Source organism: Zosterops lateralis (genome assembly GCF_965231275.1).
Source record: "Zosterops lateralis genome assembly, chromosome: 7".
Classification (NCBI taxonomy): Eukaryota; Metazoa; Chordata; class Aves; order Passeriformes; family Zosteropidae; genus Zosterops; species Zosterops lateralis.
In genome coordinates, this window is record NC_139767.1 from 37,503,835 (window position 1) to 37,527,127 (window position 23,293).

The 23,293-nt window shown below is 49.2% G+C and overlaps 1 protein-coding gene across 4 annotated transcripts in view; it reads left to right on the top strand.

Annotated features, from left to right (window-relative positions):
• Positions 1 to 23,293, top strand: part of FMNL2 (formin like 2) — a gene marked incomplete at its 5' end in the record, with an annotated part of 112,196 nt that overhangs the window by 77,602 nt on the left and 11,301 nt on the right. For 3 of the 4 annotated variants that reach the window (XM_083864803.1, XM_083864804.1, XM_083864802.1), the window contains 13 exons: positions 1,033 to 1,185; positions 9,115 to 9,223; positions 10,560 to 10,636; positions 12,559 to 12,652; positions 13,813 to 13,887; positions 14,304 to 14,414; positions 15,275 to 15,424; positions 16,165 to 16,266; positions 16,627 to 16,957; positions 18,098 to 18,292; positions 20,650 to 20,774; positions 21,523 to 21,725; positions 22,340 to 22,574. In XM_083864803.1, coding sequence (XP_083720929.1) covers positions 1,033 to 1,185; positions 9,115 to 9,223; positions 10,560 to 10,636; positions 12,559 to 12,652; positions 13,813 to 13,887; positions 14,304 to 14,414; positions 15,275 to 15,424; positions 16,165 to 16,266; positions 16,627 to 16,957; positions 18,098 to 18,292; positions 20,650 to 20,774; positions 21,523 to 21,725; positions 22,340 to 22,574 — 1,960 coding nt within the window. The remainder of the gene's footprint in view (positions 1 to 1,032; positions 1,186 to 9,114; positions 9,224 to 10,559; positions 10,637 to 12,558; positions 12,653 to 13,812; positions 13,888 to 14,303; positions 14,415 to 15,274; positions 15,425 to 16,164; positions 16,267 to 16,626; positions 16,958 to 18,097; positions 18,293 to 20,649; positions 20,775 to 21,522; positions 21,726 to 22,339; positions 22,575 to 23,293) is intronic. The other variant, XM_083864805.1, reaches the window with a different exon arrangement.

Genomic DNA, 23,293 nt, shown 5'->3' on the forward strand with positions numbered 1-23,293 from the left:
CATGCACAGCAAAAAGAAAATGTTGGTACAAAGCCTTTCTTCCTAAATTTATACAAATGCACGCAAGGAGCTCATGGGTTTTTCCTCTCTCACACGGGGAACATGAGTAATAACCTCAGGAGCTGGAAGGGGAACAAGCAATTCCTGCTTGGAATAGCAGAACAGCGGGCAAGGAGGCAGAAATCAGGGATTTGGGATGGTTGTGGTGATTTCTGGGAGGTTTGTGGGGCTGAACTGGGATGGAGGAAACCAAAGTGGTGCTTGCACAGCTGATTTCTGGAGAGAGCTCCCAGAATTCCTATTTTTTCCTCCCAGGCAGGGATATTCCTCAGCAAGGAGGGAGTGTTGGATTTATTTTATGCTGAAGAAGCTGTTTGGGTGTGTCCCAGAGGGACGAGGGCCACTGGTGGCCTTGGCAAGGCTGGAAATGGTTGGATTCCACGGTCTTGAAGGGTTTTCCCAACCTGAATGAACCTGGAATTTCAGGAATTCCAGGTTGTGGGATTTCCAGGAATTCCAGGTTGTGGGATTTCCTGGAATTCCAGGTTCTGGAATTTCAGGTTCTGGAATTTGAGGAAATTCAGGTTCTGGGGTTTCCAGGTTCTGGAATTTCCAGGAAATCCAGGTTCTGAGATTTCCAGGTTCTGGGATTTCCAGGATTTCCAGGTTCTGGGATTTCCAGGTTCTGGAATTTCCAGGAATTCCAGATTCTGGAATTTCCTTCCCCATGGGAAGCTCATCCTGTTTCCCTGGACTTTTCCATGTCCCTCCAGCACCACAACTCTCCTTTTCCATTGTTATTCCACCTGTTGAGATCACAGAACTCTGGAATGTTTTGGGTGGGAAGGGACCTTCCCATTGCTGGGAGATCAGTTGGATTTGATGGTCTTGAAGAGCTTTTCCTCTGCCTTTGTCCCATTTGCCTTTTTCCAAGGATTCTGTGATTCCCCCAAAACCCGCGGTGGGACGGAAACCTCAGCATGTGTCTCCTCCTCTTCCTAACCCAGCCTTGGGATTCCTCTTTCCTTGCAGGTTTGACTTTGAGAGCCTGGAGAACAGCGTGGAGAGCTCCATGGACAAGTCCAAGCCCTGGAGCCGCTCCATCGAGGACCTGCACAGGGGCAGCAACCTGCCCTCTCCCGTTGGGAACAGCATCTCCCGCTCCGGCAGGCACTCCACGCTCCGGTACGGGCTCCTGGGGACTGCAGCTTCTGGGGACAGCCTTTCCCACCAGGACAGCCCTCTCCTGCCCTCTGGCCTGGTGCTTTGAGCTGGAGGGAACCTCTGAGGGGCAGTGCCTGGGGCAGGAATCACTTCCAGGAGCAGGAATCACTTCCAAGGGCAGTGTGAGCCAAGGATGTGTTTCCTTGTGCAGAGGAATCACTTCCAGGGGCAAGAATCACTTCCCATGGCAGGATGAGGTGGGGATGTGTTTCCTTCTGCACAGGAACCACTTCCAGGAGCAGGAATGATTTCCAGGGGCAGGAATCACTTCCAAGGGCAGTGTGAGCTAAGGATGTGTTTCCTTGTGCACAGAAATCACTTTCAGGAGCAGGATGAGGTGGGGATGTGTTTCCTTGTGCAGAGGAATCACTTCCCAGAGCAGGAATGATTTCCAGGAGCAGGAATCACTTTCCAGGGCAGGATGAGCTGGGGATGTTTCCTTGTGCACAGGAATCATTTCCAAGGGCAGGATGAGCTCAGAATGTGTTTCCTTGTGCACAGGAATCACTTCCAGGAGCAGGATGAGCTGAGGATGTGTTTCCCTGTGCACAGGAATCACTTCCAAGGGCAGGATGAGCTGGGGATGTTTCCTTGTGCAGAGGAATCATTTCCAAGGGCAGGATGAGCTGGGGATGTGTTTCCCTGTGCACAGGAAGCCATTCCTCTTCTCCAGAATGCAGCTCAGCATTTCCCTGGACCCAGCCAGGCCAGGGCTCCCATCCTGAGTCTCTTCCAGCAGCACATTCCTTCTGAGCTGCCATGAACAGGACCTTGGATTCTTCTCCCTCCCCCAAACCTGCTGCATCCCTCTCACCATTCCACACTCCACTACCAAGTCTCCCTTTCTCAATATTCCTTTTATAATTAGTTTTATTTATGGAAAAGGCAGGATCACTTCCCAAGACTTGTTGACCTCTCTTCCATTCCTTGGCTGTCCCATTCCAACCACCACCCTCATCTCCCAGTGCTGTAACTCAGGATGCAGAGCTCTGGATTCTTTGGGATTTTTTTTTGATTTTATGGAGTTTTGCTCCATAATCCTTTGATCATAACAGAGTCCCAAAGGCCTCACTTCCAGCAGAGGAGGTTTTGTTTTGCCAGGCAGTGACCTTGGCCCTGGGGTGGATGTTGAGTGTCTCCAAACCTTGTACCTGGAAGATTTAATTCCCAACCCTCAGGCAGTGGAGAGGAGCAGAGCTCTGGGAAAGAAATCCAGCTGTGGAGTGCAGCAGGATCACTTGGCCAGTCGATTTAGGGAAATTTTTTTTAGTAGTTTTGGTGCTCTTTGCTCCTTAATTGCTCTGCCAGGAGTGGCTGAGCCTGAGCTGGCAGGAGGTGCCAGTTCTGCCGTGTCCTTGGGAGGAGTTTTGGGATTAGGAATGCCTAAACCAGGAATGCCTGAACCAGGGTTGCCTGAACCAGGAATAGCTAAACCAGGAATAGCTAAACCAGGAATGCCTGAACCAGGAATAGCTAAACCAGGAATGCCTGAACCAGGAATGCCTGAACCAGGAATGCCTGAACCAGGAATGCCTAAACCAGGAATAGCTAAACCAGGAATACCTCACATGTCTCTCACATTGTTTCTCTTCATCTCCTTCCACCCTTTACCCCTTCTCACATCTCCCTTTACTCCCCACCTGTCTGACTCTCATTCCAACACCTCCATTCCCCTTTTCCCCTCCATAACCCATCCCGCCCATCCCACCTTTCCCCGTGCTCTCAATCCTCCTCTCACACACCCTCAGATTGGTTCCTCTGCCCGACCACCTTGAGCTCAAACGCTGCCACAGCTGTTTTTCAGCCAACTGCCTTTGGAGCAGCTGCTTCCCTGGACTTCCCCAGGCCCCTTTGGGCTCTTCCGACGGGGCTCCCGCCCGGAAAATCCCGTAAGTCCCGGTGCAAGGTGTCCCCAAGGAGCCCCGGGGCCAGCACTGCTCCCATGCCACGGATGATGTGGTGGCCACACGGGTTGGGACAGCCCCAGGAGAGCCCCAGGAGAGCTCCAGGAGAGCTCCAGGAGAAGGGCTGGAGGCTCCAGCACGTGTGGTTGTCCCGTTAGAGTCCCCAGTGCAGTTGGGTTTCCGTAGAGCGGGATCGTCGCCGTAGGACACCAAAGAAAGGTGAAAGATTCTAAACATTTCAGAAGGCAAAGAGCACAGAAAAAACGCCTTTATTGTTTAATTTTTACTGCTTTTTATAAGGTGTTTTCATGCAAATTTAACATCATTGGTGAATAAAAATAACCAATGGGATCAGAGAGGTGTCAAACCAGAGAAATGGCAAAACACCACCTGGAGAAAGGTTGTTTGGAGAAAGGAAAGTTGTTTTTTGCCAAGATTGTTTTGAGAAAAAGCTTCCTTGAGAAATTATTTCTTTAAGAAAAAGTTAGAAGCTGCTAACAGGCTAAAAAATCTCTCAGACTCTCAGAAATATCAGACCCAGAGAGGGAAAGAGCTGGCATGGAAGCAAGAGCTGAGTTCTGCTTATCGTGGTGCAAATAGTTGTGTTTGGTACCCAAATTTAGAGCTTTTAGTCCTTGTGCCTCTTTTATTTCCCCTTTTTTTGTTGTAAATAGAGATTTGACTCACACCCCAGACAGCCACGGGAAAGGGGCCTGACAGAGTTTTCCAGCCAAAAAATTTCCCTCCTGAGCCGTTTTAGTGCTGGGGCAGCATTTTTGGATGGGGTTTTGGAGGGTTTTTTTTCTCTTAAATCCATGTTTTATGATATTTTTAATATTATTTTAAATGGGCATTTTAAAAAAAATGTGTATTTTAAAAAAATGCGTATTTTTAAAAAATACACATTTTTAAAAAATGCATATTTTAAAAAATATACATTTTAAAAAATCCATTTATTTTTCAAAGGTCTGTTTTTAAAAGTGTATTTTTATCAATAGCTGGGGATTATGTGTGTTAAAAAAAAAAACAAACCCTGAAGGCTAAAGGTAGGTGAGAGATTTTTAAGAAGGAAGGGGTTTTTTTATCATTAAAAATTTTGAATTGTAATTTTTATAATTATTAAATATTAGAGAACTGATGGAGGGGGCGAAGGGTGGGTTTTTTTGGTGCAAAACCTGGAGGCTCTGGGTGCTAAATGAGATTTTTGGGATGTGTGGAAATCCCTGGAATGGTGGAAATTGTGCAGGGGGAGGAAGGATCCTCAAAATCCCAGATTGGTTTGGGTTGGAAGGGTTTGGACTGATCCCATTCCATGGGCAGGGGCATCTCCCACTCCCCCAATTCAAACTGGGCTGAAAGATTTGCTCCTCCCTCTTGGAGAAAATAAAAAAAAAAGGAGAAAGTTGAGAAAATCTCCCAGGATAATACAAAATTGAGGATGGGCCGAGCTCTGTCCATCCCTCTCCAATTCCAGCTCCTTTTAGCACTGCTGAAACTGCCAATTCTCTGCTCCCTGCGTTTCCCTGGCAACTGAAAGGAAAAAAAAAATCCTTTTTTCCTCCAGAGGAGGCTCAGGGATTTGGGAAACCGACACCAAAATGAGGGCAGGAGGATGAAAAAAGAGGGGAAGAACCTTTGGGGGTTTTATTGCTGCTTTTTTGGGAGAAGGAGCTTTACTGAGAGCCAGACTCTGCTGGCAGATAAATATTAATGCAGGCTTTGCACTGTCCCAGCCCATTAGAAATTCCCTTTCTTCTGAGCAAAAATATTGGAGTTTTCATGTGGATTGAACTGAGAAACTTCAGTTCTTCCTCCAGAATGTGTCGAGTCTGTGAGGAGAGAAGGATCCAGGCAGATCCATAAATGGGCTCTGAGTGTGTTCAGTGATTGGGTTTAAACCTGACACGGTTTTGGGAGGTGCAGTCACTGAACTGGGGCTTTGCCAGGGACACCTGCACTGCTCAGGGCCTGGGGAACTTGTCATTTTGTGATCTTGTTCCTGATTTACCAGAACATCTCTGTGAGCAGCTCCAGGAGATCACAGACAGCCCAAACTGCTGGGATGAGCCAAAACCTTCCTTGCTGAAGGAATTTTTTTTTTTTTTTTGCTGTCAGCTGATAAAAGCCCCACAGTTTCCAGCCCATCACCAGCAAAATCACAGGGATGGAACCCAAAAAACCCCTGTGAGCCCCACCCTGGGCTGCCCTCCCAGAGCCAGGGGAGAACAGGAGCTTTTCCAGCAGCTCCAAAGGTGAAAATGCTGGGAGAAATCAGCTGGGATTTGTATTGGATTGGGCCAGTCACACTCTGCACCCTGCACTGGGAATATCCTGGAATTCCAGAGGGGTTTGGGATCTAATTCCAACCTTCATCCACCATCCCAGGGTGATCCAGTCTGGCCTGGGACACTCCCAGGGATCCAGGGGCAGCCCCAGCAAATGTGGGAATTGCAGCCCAGGCAGGAATTCCCAATTCCCAATGTCCCAGCCAGCCCTGCCCTCTGGCAGTGGGAAACCATTCCCTGTGTCCTGTCCCTCCAGCCCTTGTCCCCAGTCCCTCTGCAGCTCTCCTGGAGCCCCTTCAGGCCCTGCCAGGGGCTCTGAGCTCTGCCTGGAGCCTTCCCTTCTCCAGGGGAACATTCCCAGCTCTGCCTGGAGCCTTCCCTTCTCCAGGGGAACATTCCCAGCTCTGCCTGGAGCCTTCCCTTCTCCAGGGGAACATTCCCAGCTCTGCCTGGAGCCTTCCCTTCTCCAGGGGAACATTCCCAGCTCTGCCTGGAGCCTTCCCTTCTCCAGGGGAACATTCCCACCTCTGCCTGGAGCCTTCCCTTCTCCAGGGGAACATTCCCACCTCTGCCTGGAGCCTTCCCTTCTCCAGGGGAACATTCCCAGCTCTCCCAGCCTGGCTCCAGAGTGGCTCCATGGCCCTAAAATATATTTTAAAATTATGGAATTACTATTTAACAGAAAGATCTGGGTGAGAAAAAGAACCTCAAATTCTGTTCCAGCCCAGGATCAGCCTTGGCTTTGCTGTTGTTGGTTTTCCCACGATGCTGTTGAAATCCTGTTCTTTTCCTCATCCTCCTCATCCCAAATCTTTGGATCAGCTCCCTCCTCACAGGAGGAGGAACCTCCTTTCCCTGTGCAGGAGCTCCCCCAGGCTCAGCTTGTCTCAGTTCCTGCTCTGGAGCAGGGGAAAGGTTTTTGTAGTTCCCCTTGCAAAGGAGAAATGGAAGAGGAACCATCTGCCTTCAATTAGCAGGGTAAATATCCTGGGGGTGACATCATCTGGGACCTGCAGCAGACAGGAAATCCAACCCAAAGACTCCTCCAGCTGCTGGGCCAAGCAGGAATGAAGGGGAAAAGCAGGAGAAGCTCATTCCCCCTTTCCCTGGCTCAAAGGGAGGTGTTGGAGCCGCCTTGGAGGAGGAAGCAAAACCATCCCTGAGCCTTGGGCTGGCTGCAGGAACAGGGAAAAGCCTCCCCAGCCTCAATTCCAGGGGCAGAGTCGTGGTCAGGGCTTCCTGCACCAAAATTCCTTGTGGATTCTTGGTTCTGGTGGCTCTGGGAAGGAATCATTTTAATGAGGGGATGGAGGGGAATCCAGGGCAGAATTCCCTCTGTCCCCAGGGCTGGCTCAGGACACATCCCATGGCCAGGGCTCACCTGGAGCACAGGGGGAAGCTCTGGGAGCTGGGAATGTGCCCAGAGCAGGGAACTGGTGATGCCAAGGGGTGGGACAAGGGGCAGGAGCTGATCCCAGGGAATTCCACCTGGGACAGGAGGCAGAACTGCCCTGGGAGTGTCCAAGAGTGGAGTCTCCTACATGGGGATATTCCAGAGTCCTCTGGGATGAGCCCATCCCTCTCCACCCTGCCATGGGCAGAGACACCTCCCACCATCCCAGGGTGCTCCAGACTGGCCTGGGATGGACCCCAAACCCCCCCAGCCCTGATGAATTCCAGCTCCTCATCTCTGTGAGCCCCACCCTGGGCTGCTCTCCCGGGAGCCAGGGGAGAACAGGAGCTTTTCCAGCAGCTCCAAAGGTGAAAATGCTGGGAGAAATCAGCTGGGATTTGTATTGGATTGGGCCAGTCAAACTCTGCACCCTGCCCTGGGAATATCCTGGAATTCCAGAGGGGTTTGGGATCTAATTCCAACCTTCATCCACCACCCCAGGGTGATCCAGCCTGGCCTGGGACACTCCAGGCATCCAGGGGCAGCCCCAGCAAATCTGGGAATTGCAGCCCAGGCAGGAATTCCCAATTCCCAATGTCCCAGGCAGCCCTGCCCTCTGGCAGTGGGAAGCCATTCCCTGTGTCCTGTCCCTCCAGCCCTTGTCCCCAGTCCCTCTGCAGCTCTCCTGGAGCCCCTTCAGGCCCTGCCTAATTTAAATCTGAGATAAAGCAGTGTAGGAACCATCTCTGTGGGTCTAAATAACTTTAATTTTTTTTTTCTTTTTTTTCTTTTTTTTTTTTCTGTGTTTTTCATATTTGGTGTGATGATTGTGTGGAATTGGCAGGTCTGGGGGCAGTTCAGGTTTCCCAGTTTGAGGTCACTCAGCTCCAGCTGTGACTGGGGAAGGGACATTTGGGACAGGAGCCATCCCTGAGCTCACTGTGGGCACAGAGCTGATCCAGGGGAGGGATGTGGGACAGCCTTGGGGGCTCAATCCCACCTGGAATATCCCAAAAATCCAGCACAGCTCCCAAAATTCAGCTCCAACCCCTCCAATTGTGCTGATCCCAAAGTGGGTCACGTTTCCCAAAATCCCTGAGCTGATGGATTCGTTCATATTTATGGGTGGGGAAAAAAAATTTAAAAATCTCCTTTGACAGAATCCTGCTTTGAATTTGGGGATTCCTTTCATCTCAGCACAGCTGGGAAGGAAAAGCCCAGGGCAGGGATTGTGGAAATTGAGAACTGTGGGCACAGGGAACACCAGCCCTGGTGTGGGACCTTATTCTTTTTTGCTTGAAAAAGGGGGAATTTTGCAGGGATGAGCTGGGAAATCACATTAAATACAGTGTGGGGTATTCCCTGTTCTGTTTTTATAGTGAATTTAAACAGGGAATGTGCAGGATTGATCCAGAAAATGACAATAAACCAGTGTGGTATTCCCTGTTTCTGTTTTTATAATGAATTTAAACAGGCAATTTGCAGGGATGAGCCAGAGAGTCACAATAAACTGGTGTGGTATTCCCTGTCCTTGCCTTTATTATGGATTTAAACAAGGAATTTGCAGGGTTGATCCAGAAAGTCACAATGAATGAGTGTGGTATTCCCTGTCCTTGCCTTTTTTTGCTTGAAAAAGGGGGAATTTTGCAGGAATGAGCTGGGAAATCACATTAAATACAGTGTGGGGTATTCCCTGTTCTGTTTTTATAGTGAATTTAAACAGGGAATTTGCAGGGATGAGCCAGGAAGTCACAATAAACCACTGTTTACCTGGTTCATTCCATAATAAACCCTTCCCTGCCCTTGCCTTTTTTTGTGGATTTAAACAAAGGGAAATTTCAAGGTTGAGCCAGAAAATCACAATAAACTCAATGTGGTGTTCTTGTCCTTCCCTTTTTTATGGATTTAAACAGGGAATTTTCAAGGTTGAGCCAGAAATTCACAATAAACTCAGTGTGGTATTCCCTGTCCTTGTCTTTTTTGTGGATTCAAACGGAGGGAATTTTCAAGGTTGAGCCAGAAATTCACAATAAACCAGTGTGATATTCCCAGTTTTATTGGGAATATTCACCTGTGCTGGCAGGAAAGGTTGAGATGCAGCTCCTATTGTGGAGCCATAATAAAAATCCAGATTTTTATCCTTGCCAGGACCTTTTCCTCCTTTATTCCCACAAATAACTTTCTACTTCTCCTCTGGAAAACTCCTGCCTCCTCACCCAGTGGAGGAAAATCCTTCTTCCTTTCATTTCACTCCCTGAAAACACTCCTGTGCTTGATGAGAAATGAAGATTATTTTATTTTTTTGCAGGTACAACACGTTGCCAAGCCGAAGAACCCTGAAGAATTCCAGATTAGTGAGTAAAAAGGATGATGTCCATGTTTGCATCATGTGTTTAAGAGCCATCATGAACTACCAGGTAACTCCCTGGGGTTTTCTGGCTGGTGGGAAATGGGGAGGGAAAGGTGGGTGGGGGGTTTTTTAAAAGGTAAAATCGATGGAAATATTGAAATTCTCATTAAATGGGAAGGAATGAGAATGGGAAGCCAATTCTGGGATTTAGGGGTTTAGGGAAAGGGCAATAAGAGCCTGGATGTGTTGGGCTGACTCCTGTTCATTAAACATGCAGCTAATTAGGTTATAATTAGTCTGGAATTTAGCAGTAAACACTTCAAAATAGGAAATTTTTAGGAAAAGAATGGAAAATCCAAGTTTTGCCTTGTATGTGCTTATGGCAAAGCACTTGGGATAAGTGGGAATAACCAATTATTCCAAACTCATCCTATTTCCCTGAACTTTTTTTGTCTCCAATGGGATACTGGGATCCTGCAGCATTGCCCTGGAAGCACCAGAAATTTGGGATTTTCACCCAAAACCAGTTAAAACCATGGAGAACACCTCAATGAGGAGCTGGGAGGGATTTATCTCTGCCCTGGGGGTGGACAGGAAAGAACAATCCAATGGAGCAGATTCCAAAAGAATTATTTTTGGGGTTTAGAGAGCAAATCCAGCTGTGCTGGTGCAGGGACTCCAGGAGAATCAAATTCCAGTTTAGAAAATAAATGAGGCACGATTAAACAGGGATTGGAGGGTTGGGATTGGTGCAGGAACAGCTCTTGGAGATTTTTTTTGTTGCTGAAATGGCCAAACCCAGCACTTCCAACAGGGAATTGTAAAATCATGGAATACCCATGGGATGGACAGTGGGAGAATGAAAAATTCTGGGTTTAAATTCCACAAAGTTTTGGTTTTCTTGGGAGAAGCTGCTGTGGGATGTGGTCAGGGAGGTGGGATTTTGGTGGGATTTTGATGGGATTTTGGAGAAATTGGTGGGATTTTGGTGGGATTTTGATGGGATTTTGGAGGAATTGGTGGGATTTTGGTGGGATTTTTGGAGGAATTGATGGGATTTTGGTGGGATTGATAGGATTTTGGTGGGATTTTGGAGGAATTAGTGGGATTTTGGTGGGATTTTTGGAGGAATTGATGGGATTTTGGTGGGATTTTTGGAGGAATTGATGGGATTTTGGTGGGATTTTGGAGGAATTGATGGGATTTTGGTGGGATTTTTGGAGGAATTGATGGGATTTTGGTGGGATTGGTGGGATTTTGGGGGGATTTTGGTGGGATTGGTGGGATTTTGGAGGAATTGGTGGGATTTTGGTGGGATTTTTGGAGGAATTGATGAGATTTTGGTGGGATTTTGGTGGGATTTTGGTGTCAGACTGAGACAGGACTGTCTCCTCTCTTTCCAGTATGGATTCAACATGGTGATGTCCCACCCTCACGCCGTTAATGAGATTGCACTGAGTCTGAACAACAAGAACCCCAGGTAGGCTCCTCCTGCTTGTAGGGTTTAACAGGCAGGTGAGTAAAGAGGCTTTGGGAAGGGCTGCCAGAGGGGGATTTGTAGGGAAAAAAATTCTGGATCAGCTGGATCTGGAGTGGTGCAGATCAATGAGCAGTGGGTGTGTAATTCCAGATGCTTCTCCTGCTTTAATTCTGGCTTTATAAGGAGGGTGGGTTTAGGTGGGATTTTGGGAAGGAATTCCTGGCTGGGAGGGTGGGCACAGATTCCCAGAGGAGTTCTGGCTGTCCCTGGATCTCTGGGAGTGCCCAAGGGCAGGTTGGATAACCTGGGACAGTGGGAAGGTGGCACTGGATCATTTTTAAGCTCCTTTCCACCAAAACCATCCTGGAATTTTGGGATTCAGCTGAAATTTGGCTGCAGGGAAAACCCCACAGGCAACGAGCAGCTCCGTGTGGGATTTTCCTGAAGAGAAGGAAAAACCTTCTTTAGGGAATGTTATCCAAGATCCTTTAGCTTGGAATTTCTTTGTGGAACTGCTGGTGGTGATTCCGTGTCCCTCCTGTCCCTCACATCCCTGTGATCCCAGAATTCTGAACCTTGGCAGGTTCCAGGAAAAGTGGAACAGGGGGATGAGCTGATAAAACCAGCCCTGGATGTGTTTTCTGTAATCCTGTCCTGAGTAAAACAACTTCTTCCTTCTTCCTTTTATTCAGCCCCTAAATCACCAAGCCAAGAATAAATGGGAAATTTATTGTTTTTTATGATTTTTAAGTCATTTTTTTTCATCAGCATTTTTATCATTTTCCAGTGCTTGGAAATCAGGGGAGAACCCAAATTTTTACTCTTGGAAGAAGTGGTGGATTAAAAAAAATCCTTTAAAATGTGACTGGAATGATCTGACCTGCTCAGAGCCCAAACTGGGTTTGTTTTAACCCTTGATCCTTAAAAAACCCTGGAAGTTCTTCTGGTGGCAGGAAGAAAAAAAAAAAAAAAAAAAAAACCACAAACACAAACAAAAACCAAAAAAAAAAAAAAAAAAAAAAAAAAAAAAAAAAAAAAAATCCAACCCCTTGAGGAGGCAGAATTGAACATTCCATTTAAAATTTCCTAGGGAAGTGACCATTTTTTCTGGTTTCCAAAGATAACCTTGACCCTTTGAGAGCCCACAAGGTATTTCTTGTTCTGTAACCTCTGCTTGAGCATGGGACTAATTTTATTTATTTTTTTTTTCTGTGTGTGCATGGTTTGCCTCTGCTCAGAGCTCAGCTGCCCCAGAAAAGTCTTTTGTTTTCCAGGAATTCTGGAAGGAAAACACTGTGGAATTATTTCCATGAGGGTTACACTGAGTTTGCTGCATGTTTTATTTTTTTTTTTTTTCTCTCTCAGTGATCTCGTTTTCTCTCTGTTTTCACTGCTGAAAATCAGCTCAAATTCCTGATTTTTAAGGAGAAGGACGTGCTCCAACAGCCTGTGTTCCTGCAGTGGAGTGTGTGTGTGTTTTTGGGGGGGCTGGAAATATGAATTATCATGGAGGATAATTCAGAGTTGTGTCAGGGAAACTGCAGATTGGGAATTTTCAGTTTTTCCAGGGAAGATGCAAAGCTGCTCCTCCCTCCAGGTGTGTGCAGGGAATTCCCTGGGAGGAGCAGCAGCAGCTCTCAAACCCTGCCTTTACCTGAGCCCTGCCTTTTTGCTTGAATTTCCAACTTGGGATTTCAATCCCTGCATGGTTTGAGAGGCTTTAAAACGGGGAGGGGGAACTGCATGATCCCAGGAGAGGAGAAATCCCAGGATCAGCACTGTGCACCTGCAGGGAAATCCATCCCAAAGGCTCCAAAACACACGGAATGAGGCTGCAGCTCCCACTTTTCCCTGGGGCTGGGAACAGAGGGATCAGATGTGGCCCTGAGTTTTTCTTTTTTTGTTTTGTTTTTTTTCCCCAGGACAAAGGCCCTGGTGCTGGAGCTCCTGGCAGCCGTTTGCCTGGTCCGAGGGGGCCACGAGATCATTCTCTCTGCATTTGACAACTTCAAGGAGGTCGGTGGAGCTGCTGCAGCAAAATTTGGGTGTCTCTGCTTTCTCTCAGGATTGATTGGAGCCTCCTCATCCACCTCAATTCCCTCCAGGAAGGGTTTTCCATAAAGCTCCATGTTTCCCCTGGAGCACAGTGTCCATTCCATTGTTTTTGTGTTGATGCAGAAGAGCTGGAATTCCAACAATTCCAGCATCTTTTCTTCCCAGCTTCTCAAAATGCTGCTGGAATGGGATATCCCATTGAGGAGCTCCCTCAGCAGCATTCCCAGCCCTTTATCCTCCTTCCCATGGGTTTGGGAGCAGCAGCTCTGTGCTTTTATCCACATTCCAGGAGGAGCAGAATTCCAGGCAAGCACAAGGAGCTTTGGGATGCTCCAGGGATCCAAACAGGGATCTGAGTGAGACAAAACCCCAGGAATAATCCTGGCTCAGTGCAGGGAACGCTTCCCAAGCTTTGCTCTCACCCAGCAAAGCTGCAATGTTGTTTCATACAAAAATATCCCAAAATAATCAGGTTTGGGAGGGGAGGAGCTGCTTGTGGCATCTCTGGGTGGGAAATCATTTGGAATTTGTAAATAAACCCAGGATTCAGGTGCTTTGGAAATAAACCCAGAATTGAGGAGCTGTTCTGAAGGTGATCCATCACTTTGAAGAATCAAACATGTTTTGCTCCGAGGCAAGAAGAAATGCCAAGAAAATAATCTGGAATTCAGCTAATCCAGGACATCTTTTGGGAAGGTCTCTCTGGAATTCTGACCCAGCTGATTGTTGCACTGATTTATTTATTTCCACTCCTCCTTTAGCCAGGGATAATTTTCTCTTTTTTTTCCCCCTTTCCCTGTCATTTGGGTTTGTCCCTAATTACAGAGAAAAGTCGTCTCTGAGCTGTGGCACAGCCTGGTGCAACTCTGCTCCTTCCACTCATGGATAAAATCCAATTTTTAAGGAGGAAAGAGATAAAAAAAAATTCTTTTGTAATTACAAACATGCAAGAATTGTACCTGAGGCTCCTCAGCCTCACACTGCAGGTCCCCACATGGAATTATTTGTGATGAGAGGTATTTTAACAGGAGGAAACCTGGCTGGAGAGGGTCTGGCCAAGCAGATAAAATATATTTAAAATCCTTTGTGGGGCTGAGGCCAGGTGTGGTGCTTGTTTGCAGGTGTGTGGGGAGAAGCAGCGCTTTGAGAAGCTCATGGAGCATTTCAGGAATGAAGACAACAACATTGACTTCATGGTGAGTGTATTTTCCACAAAATCCTGTTTTTTTCTTTGTTTTCTTTCCCTGGGCCTGGCCCTGCTGTCTCAGGCAGAGCTGGGACAGCAGGGAGGGTGTTGGTGGCAAAAAATCTCCCAGATATGGGGGTTTAAGCTCTGTGCTGGAATGTGAGAAGCTGAAATCCAGCTTTTAATCAGGAAAACTCTCCCTTGAACTCCTTTTAATCAGGAAAACTCTCCCTTGAACTCCTTTTAATCAGGAAAACTCTCCCTTGAACTCCTTTTAATCAGGAAAACTCTCCCTTAAACTCCTGCTCAGCGCTTGGATTTAACGTGGGTCCGTTCTGAGCAGGATTTCTGAATTAATTCAGAGATCCTGCACCTGGGGATCCTGTTGTAGGGGGATTCCTGGGCTCAGCTGGGCTGTCCTTGCAGGTGGCCTGCATGCAGTTCATCAACATCGTGGTGCACTCAGTGGAGGACATGAACTTCAGGGTGCACCTGCAGTACGAGTTCACCAAGCTGGGCCTGGATGAGTACCTGGATGTGAGTCTGCTCCCCAAAAAACCTCCCCAAAAGCTCACCCCACAGCTCCTGGGCTGTGCCACAGCTGGAGGGGCCCGTCGTGGCCAGCAGGGGATGGCTGCAGCCAGCTGGAATTACAGCCTGGAGCTAAATCTGGAGCCTGATAACAAAGGGAGGATGAACCACAGCCATCCTCGCCCTGCCACGTCCCCCCAGCTCCAGCCACGGCTTCTCCAGGCTGGAAAAGTCTCTTTTGGGATTCTCTGAGTCCTCTGGTGTCTGTCTGTCGGAGGGAAGCTGCTGCTTTGTTTCCCCTTTTCCCAGAATCGTTTGGGTTGGGAGGGACCTTCAGGAATTCCTCAATCCATCCCTGCCATGGACAGGGACAATTCCACCATCCATCCCAGGCTGCTCCAGGCCCTGGGCAAACCTTGGACAATTCCAAGGATTGGAGCAGCCACAGCCTCTCCAGGCAGCATTTTATTTTTCTCCCTTTCCTTGGGAGCTCATCCATGGAAACTCTGCTGCTGTTGGCGTGGGGATGATTTATCCCTGCTGATCCCTCCAGGAGAGGGATTTGGCTCTGTGGGATGTGTTTGGACACAGCCATGGGTGTGTTTGGGGGAGTCCAACCAGGCAGAGCCTTTCCCAGCAAACACAGAGGAAATCTTGGAATGGTTTGGGCTGGGAGAGACCCTCAAGCCCTCACTCCAGTGGGCAGGGGAGTTGTGATGTCCCCTGGAGTGACAGAGGACGAGCCCCTGAACTGGGGACGTTCAGTGTCCAAAGGGTTTCCCTGGGTGGTGGAGGTGCCCTGTGTCCCCTGTGTCCCCTGTGTCACCTGTGTCCCCCGTGTCCCCTGTGTCCCCTGGGCCCTGCAGAAGCTGAAGCACACAGAGAGTGACAAGCTGCAGGTGCAGATCCAGGCCTACCTGGACAATGTGTTCGACGTGGGGGCTCTGCTGGAGGACGCCGAGACCAAGAACGCGGCCCTGGAAAGGGTGGAAGAACTGGAAGAAAACCTTTCCCATGTGAGTGGCTCCACCTGGATTCTGGTTTGGGGAGAGATTCACTTGGAAAATGCTTCAGGATTGCTGGGAAAAACTCTGAACTGGGAAAAAATCAGGTGTTGGTTGTGCTTCCGGGAGGGTTCACCTGGCACAGGTGTGGGAGCTGGGAGAGCTGATTTTCATGGAAAATTCCAACTCTTCAGCAGAGCAAACCCAAAATAGGGGAAAAAACATCCTGGCTGTGCTTTAAACAGGGGCTCAGGAGGGAAGGGGCTGGAAAATCCCCTTATGTAGATGCTGTCCCAAACCTTGGTGTCATTTCCTTTAGGCTGGAAGGCACAGCCTGGCTTTTGGGAAAGAATTTTTATAAAAGGGTTTTTTGTACATTAAAACTGAGAAAAGGCTTTTCCTTCTCTCACCATCCTTGTATTGCAATCATTTGTAAAAAATAATGTTCTTATCTCAGTGTTTGCCCCTCTGAGGTGTTGCAGGAATCAGGGAATGGTTTGGGTTGGAAGGGACATTAAAACCCATCCAGTTCCATGGGCAGGGACACCTTCCCCTATCCCAGGCTGCTCCAAGCCCATTCCAACCTGATGTCTCCCATCTCAGGCAGGAATCTGTTCTCTTTCCAAGGAAAAGCTTCAGGGTTTCCTGGAATATCAATAATTTATCAATTTATCCAAGAAGTGACCTCTTATTTTGATGAATAACCCCCTCAGTTTTCCAGTTATTTAACCCATTTCCCTTTTGCTGGACAGTTATCTGAAAAACTCCAGGATACGGAGAACGAAGCCATGGCCAAGATTGTGGAACTGGAAAAGCAACTCATGCAAAGGAACAAAGAACTGGACGTGATCCGGGTGAGTGGGGTGGGGAATCCTGGATGGATTCTGGATGCAGGGAGGGGAGATCACGGATCTGGGGCAGGGGAATTCTCTTGGCTCCCCAGGATTGAACCTGGGGCGGATTTCAGGTGGAATTATTTGTGTGTGCACTCAAAGGATGGACACAAGTCCTTTTGGATGTGCCAGGAATCACTGGTGGAGCATTCCCAGTGGGAGTTCTGGACCTGTGGAGGTCCCAAAGGGTGGGAGAATCCAGAATTCCTCAGGCTGGGGCTGCCCTGGGCACGGTGCAGTGCAATCCCCTCTCTGGATCTGTTCTGACCCTGCAGAATGAGGAATCCTGAATGCACATCCCCTGTCCCCGTGTCATTGCAGGAGATCTACAAGGACGCCAACAGCCAGGTGCACACCCTGAGGAAGATGGTGAAGGAGAAGGAGGAGGCCATCCAGCGCCAGTCCACGCTGGAGAAGAAGATCCACGAGCTGGAGAAGCAGGGAACCATCAAGATCCAGAAGAAAGGGGACGGGGACATCTCCATCCTGCCCGTGGCGCTGGGCTCGGGGATGGTGCCAGCAGGAGCAGAGGCGGTGCCAGGGACGTGTGGCCCTGCTGGAGCTGTCCCTGTCCCTGTCCCTGTCCCCTCCTCAGTGCCACTGCCCCCAGCCCCACCGCCCCTGCCCACCCTGCCCGGCTCACCTGAGACAGGTGAGGATGGAGGGAGATCCCAGGGGGGTGGGTGTCACTGTTGGGGACACAAAAGAACCACACACTCACCTGGGTCAGGTTGAAGTGAGCAGAGAAGGGGCAGTTGATTATTATTTAGGGGTTTAAATAGGATCAGAAATTTGATCAAGGATTGGTAGATGAGAGGAACACCTCTCTGATCCTAATGGTCAATTCAGAAGTCCCATCACTGAAAAATATGAAAATGATCTACATTGTTTTGAGAAACTCTAGAAAAAATATGTAAAAAATTATCAGAAGGCTAAAGAATTAGAGTGACAGGCAGGCACCATCCAGACCTCCCTGGGCAGTCACAGTGCCTGCTGAGCACCCTTTATTTCTGTTGGGAAATTCCTGCTGTGCCCAATCCCAGGGCATTCCCTCTCCTCCTGTCCCTGCTCCCTGGAGAGGAGCCCGACCCCACTTGGCTGCCTCCTCCAAGGGGAAAATTCCCTTCTTTCCTCAGGTGCTGAAGGCCTTTGGTGGCCCAGGGTGGGAGGGGACATTGGGGGAATGTTGTGACTTTCTTTGTGCCCCTTCACCCTGATGTAAAGCTCCATTTTCCCTCCATCCCACAGTGTGGGGACATTGGGGTGATATTGATACTCTTTTTTTTGTGCCCCTTCACCCCCCAGTAAAACTCCATTTTCCCCCCATTCCACGCTGTGGGGAGGGAACAATCGGGGGGATGTTGATATTCTTTTTTTGTATCTCTTCACCGTGATAACTCCATTTTCCCTCCATCCCACAGTGTGGGGAGGGAACAATCGGGGTGGATGTTCTGACTTTCTTTGTACCCCTTCACCCCATGGTAAAACTCCATTTTCCCTCCATTCCACAATGTGGGGAGGGACATCAGGGCAATGTTCTGACTTTCTTTGAGCCCCTTCACCCCTCTGTAAAACTCCATTTTCCCTCCATCCCACAATATGGGGAGAGGACACTGGGGCAATGTTGTGGCTCTTTGAGCCCCTTCACCCCAATGAAAAACCCCATTTTCCCTCCATCCTACACTGCTGGGAGGGAACAATCAGGGGGGATGTTGTGACTCTTTCTTTGAGCCCTTCTGTGGTAACTAATGGAGTTACCCCATCGTAACTCAATTTTCTCTCCACCCCACAGTGCCCAACGGCCCCGTGGCAGTGCCTGTGCCACCTCCTCCTCCTCCTCCTCCTCCTCCTCCTCCTCCTCCTCCTCCTCCTCCTCTGCCTGGCCCAGCTCCGGACGCGGCTCCTGCAGCTCCTCCACCACCCCCCTCCGCTCCCCCCCTGCCCGGCACAGCCTCACCCACCGTGGTCTTCAACTCTGGCTTGGCAGGTAAAGCCCCCTCAGCTCCCCTAAATAAATCCCACTGCTCCTCTCTGGGGTTGGAATGAGGAGTGGGAACAAGGAAGGAGCTTTCCTGGGTTGCCCGGAGAAGTTGTGGGTGCGTCACTGAAGGTCGGCTCGTTCCCTGCCCAAGGTGGGCTTGGAGCAGCCTGGGATGGGGGAACAGGATAATCCTCCATGTCACTGCCAGCCCAAACTGATAAATCCCTGAGATTTATCAGCCCGAGGGTTTGGGTTTGGGCTGGAAGGGTTGGGTTGTCCAGTGGGACAAAACTCACACCAAAATTGAGTTTTATAAACAGGGCCGTATTTTTGACTTTGACAGAGTATGGTGTTGGTTTCTTCTGAGAAGAAATATCTGTGCAAAATTTGAGAATTGTGCCTGGCTTCTTTTTTTTTTTTTTTTGTGGAAATTTGGGAAGAAAAGGTGAAATTTGGGAATTTTTCTTTTGTGGAATTTTGAAAAGAAAAGGCAAAATTTGGGGAATTTTTTTGGAAGGAAGAACAATCTCCTGCCCATCTTTACCCCTGTTTCTGTCCCAGCCTCCTGCCAGGTGTCTCAGGGAGTGACTGAGAGCTCAGGGGTGTCCCCAGAAAGCTCCAGAGCTCCTTACGACTCCAAATCCAAAGAAAGAAACTCTCATTAAGAGCTTTGTTAAAGACAAAAAAATCGAATTAAATATTCAGGCCTTTGAAGGTCCTTTGGAAGATAAAAAAGCATCCTGGATCCAGAGTGTCCCAGGATGTTTTGTAGGAAAATAAAATCCCCAAAGGGAGGGCTGGTCCCTCAGGATGTGGCTGTGGAGCTGCAGATCCCATTTTTCAGTGGGAATTCCAAGGGAATGGGACTGGAAGTGCCTTTTGTGGATGCAGTGACTCCACAGGAAGGAGCATTCCCAGGGCAGGAAGGCTGTGGGGCCGAGGGGAGCTGGGAAATAACAAATGCTGCTTTTCTGACCTTTCCTAACACTTTTTTTCTCTGTTCCTTCTGCTTCCTGCTAAGATGGGCCCATCAAGCTCTTCTGTAGGTTCCTTCCTGCTAAGTATTCCTTATTCCAGCATTCCCTGTGTCCTGGGGAGTCCAGGGGCACCTGGGGGGCTCCAGGGGATGGGCAGGGGGAGGTCAGAGCCAACCCTTGGGATTTGGGCACCCAGAGCTCGGGAAGGTTTCTGAATCTGAATCTGAATTCCTGCCTTCCCTGTCCTGGAATAACCCAGGAGCAGTTAATTATCCATTCCAAGTAGAAAATTCCTTTTGCCACGGGTGTTCAAAGCTGTTCCTTCTTTTATTTTAGGAATTATTTTTAGTAACCCCATCAATGAAGCAGAGAGCAAAACCCTGTTTTTAGTGTAGATGAGCACAAGTTGGATAAATACAATTCCCACTGGAATATTCTGTGTATTCCCTGTTATCCCCTTGGTGTCCAGCACTGCAGGACTGGGATTTCTGTTCCATGTTTATCACATTGTTTTGGGAAATAATTCAGGAACAAAAGGTTGATTGATGGACTTTACTTAATTTTTTTGATTGATGAACTTTAATTGATTTTGTAGCAAGGAATGAATTTGTGTTCTCGTGTAAGAGAAAAGAAATTGGAACTGGATTATGGGAATTATTCATGTGGTGTCCAGATTGAACGGATTGAGAGTGGGAATGGGAATAGGACTGGGGATAGGAATAGGATGGGAATAGGAATATGAATAGGAATAGGATGGGAATAGGAATATGAATAGGAATAGGATGGGAATAGGAATAGGAATAGGAATAGGATTATTCCCTTGCTCAGTCAGGCCTCATTTCCAGGTTTCATTTTCACAGCTCCTCTGTTTAAATTCCTAAATTACTCCAAAGTTCCCAAATGACTCGGATTCGCTGGGTTTGCTCAGCACAGGAATTAAAACCTGGTTTTAAAGCCCTGTTAAAGCCCAGCTTTGCTGCAGCTCAGCCCCTTTGGCCTTGAAACTCAAACCTGCAGAGAAGGTGCTCCCACTGCACTTTCCCCAAATCCCGTTTCCCAAAACCTTTGGAACGGGGCTTTTTTTCCCTTCTTGTCCCCTATTTGTGCCACTCTCCCCCTTTTCCGTGGAATTACCCAGAGCCTGGGGGTTGAAATCAATCCCAGATTTCCCTGTGGGGAGTTTGCAGAGCCCTGGGGGTTGGTGCTGTCCTGCTCAGGGCTGGGATTCCCCTCTCCAGCAGCTCTGGAGGCAGCAACACCTCCCCAGGATCCCAATGGGATAATTAAATTTGCCCAGCTCTGCTCCAAGTGCCGAATCCCACCTGGGGAGCTGCACTGGGGCGTTCCCAGGCAGCTCTTCAGGGATTCTCCATGCCCTGTCCCCAGCTGTGAAGATCAAGAAGCCCATCAAGACCAAGTTCCGCATGCCCGTCTTCAACTGGGTGGCCCTGAAGCCCAACCAGATCAACGGCACCGTCTTCAACGAGATCGACGACGAGCGCATCCTCGAGGTACTGCCTGCCCCTCCCTGCTCCAGGAAAACAGGGAATCCTGCAAGGGCTGGCCTGGAAAAGCCTCTCAGAGCACCCAGCCCAGCAGTGCCCCACGTTCCCCCAGGTGGGGGTTAAATCCCTCCAGGAATGGGGGTCCAGCTCTTCCCAGTGTGTGACCACATTTACCAGGAGGAAATATTCCCAATATCCAGCCAAACCTCTGCTGGAGCAACCTGATCCCATTTCCTGTCCTGCTGTTCCCCAGGAGCAGAGCTGGCTGCCCCCTTCCTGTCAGGGAATATCTCTGCAGGGATAAGGCCCAGCAGTGACCTTGGGAAAGGCTCATTCCAGGTCCTGGATGCTCCCATGGATGTTTCATCCATGGCTGGATAAAGCACCAGTGCTCACAAGTGTTTCCTGAATTTCTGAACATGTGCAGAGCTGTTTGGGGCTGGATTTCTGGGATCTGGCCAGATTTCCATCCCTCAGCCTCTGACAGAACTCTGTGCATTCCCAAGCCAGGCTGGACAGGGTTGGAAAAACCTGGGCTAGGAGAAGGTGTCCCTGCCCATAGCAGGGGGTAGAATTGGGATGAGCTTTAAGATTCCAACGCAAAGCACTCCATGATTCCATGATCCAGTCTCGGCCACCACAACACTTTTCCTGCACTTCTGGGTCAGGGTTTGGTGTTCCCTGCAGGATAAATCCTCTCCTTTCCTTTGGTTTGGTGTTCCCTGCAGGTTAAATCTTCTCCTTTCCTTTCCAGGATCTAAACGTGGATGAATTTGAGGAGATCTTCAAAACGAAAGCCCAGGGCCCAGCCATGGATCTGACTTCCAGCAAGCAGAAGATCCCTCAGAAAGGATCCAACAAAGTCACGCTGCTGGATGCCAATAGAGCCAAGAATTTGGCCATCACCCTGCGGAAAGCCGGGAAAACGGCCGATGAGATCTGCAAAGCCATCCACGTGTGAGTGCAGCAAAGAGCCCGGCCTGGGGATCAAAGGGAGTGCTGGGAAAGGGTTTGGGGTGGGCAGTTACTGGCAATGGTTTGGGGCTGGCAGTTACTGGAAATGGTTTGGAGTTGACAGCCAGTGGAAATGGTTTGGGGTTGGCAGTGGGAAGCCATTCCCTGTGTCCTGTCCCTCCAGCCCTTGTCCCCAGTCCCTCTGCAGCTCTCCTGGAGCCCCTTCAGGCCCTGCCAGGGGCTCTGAGCTCTGCCTGGAGCCTTCCCTTCTCCAGGGGAACATTCCCAGCTCTGCCTGGAGCCTTCCCTTCTCCAGGGGAACATTCCCAGCTCTGCCTGGAGCCTTCCCTTCTCCAGGGGAACATTCCCAGCTCTGCCTGGAGCCTTCCCTTCTCCAGGGGAACATTCCCAGCTCTGCCTGGAGCCTTCCCTTCTCCAGGGGAACATTCCCACTCTGTCCCCAAGGACAGAAGGACATGCTCTATCCCATGGTGGGGATGAAAACCAGGAAAGTTTTTGTTCAGGATGTGTTTGGATGTTAATTTTCCCCCTGGCTGAGGCACATCCCTGGCCTGGCTGAGCTCTGTCCCAGCCCCTTTTCCCGGTGTTTCCCGCAGGTTTGACCTGAAGACGCTGCCGGTGGATTTCGTGGAGTGCCTGATGCGGTTCCTGCCCACAGAGAACGAGGTGAAGGTGCTGAGGCTCTACGAGAGGGAGAGGAAGCCCCTGGAGAACCTGTCGGACGAGGACAGGTTCATGATGCAGTTCAGCAAGATCGAGAGGCTGATGCAGAAAATGACCATCATGGCCTTCATCGGGAACTTCGCCGAGAGCATCCAGATGCTGACCCCGGTCAGTGGGGCTGGGAATGGCCAGGGCTGGGGGGACCCACGGGATCAGGGATCCAACCCCTGCACAGACACCCCCACACCTGCCCAGGACAGCCCCTGGCACAGGCAGGGCTTGGCTGCAAATATTTGCTGATGAAAAGAGCCACCTGAACTGCATCTTTCCGAAAATTCAATCCTTTTAACACTTCCAGCTTTTGGGATTGCAGAACTAGGAGTTTTCCACACTTTTTTCACCTGTAGTGTGGAAGGAAAATGATTTCACAAACTCCATTTCCTTGCACAGAACTCCCCCCCCGAAAAAAGTCTTTGCCAACTGCTCCTGGAAGTTTTCCACAGGAGTTTCTCCTGCAGAAGGGCAGGAGAGCTGTTTGACCCCTGACTAAGGAGAGCCAGGGAATTTTTGCCCAACTGGATGAAGTGTGTGAAGCTTTTCCAACTCCTTTTAACCTTGATTAATGGCCCTGAGATAACATTCTCTGGGAGCAATGTGCAAAGCTCTTGGAGTTCTGGCAGCCTTAGGAATGTCACCATTCCCTGGGGAGCTCCAGCACCCTCAAAGGAATATTGTTGGGAAGAGTTAACTCTTGGAATTGTGTCCCATCCAGCCTGGAACACTGGGACAGCTGTAAGGGTTGGACTGTAAATCCTCATTTACATCTGAGGGGGTCAGTGTGGCAGGCAAATGAAGGGTTTGGAATTCTGGAGTGTGAGGGCAGGGGA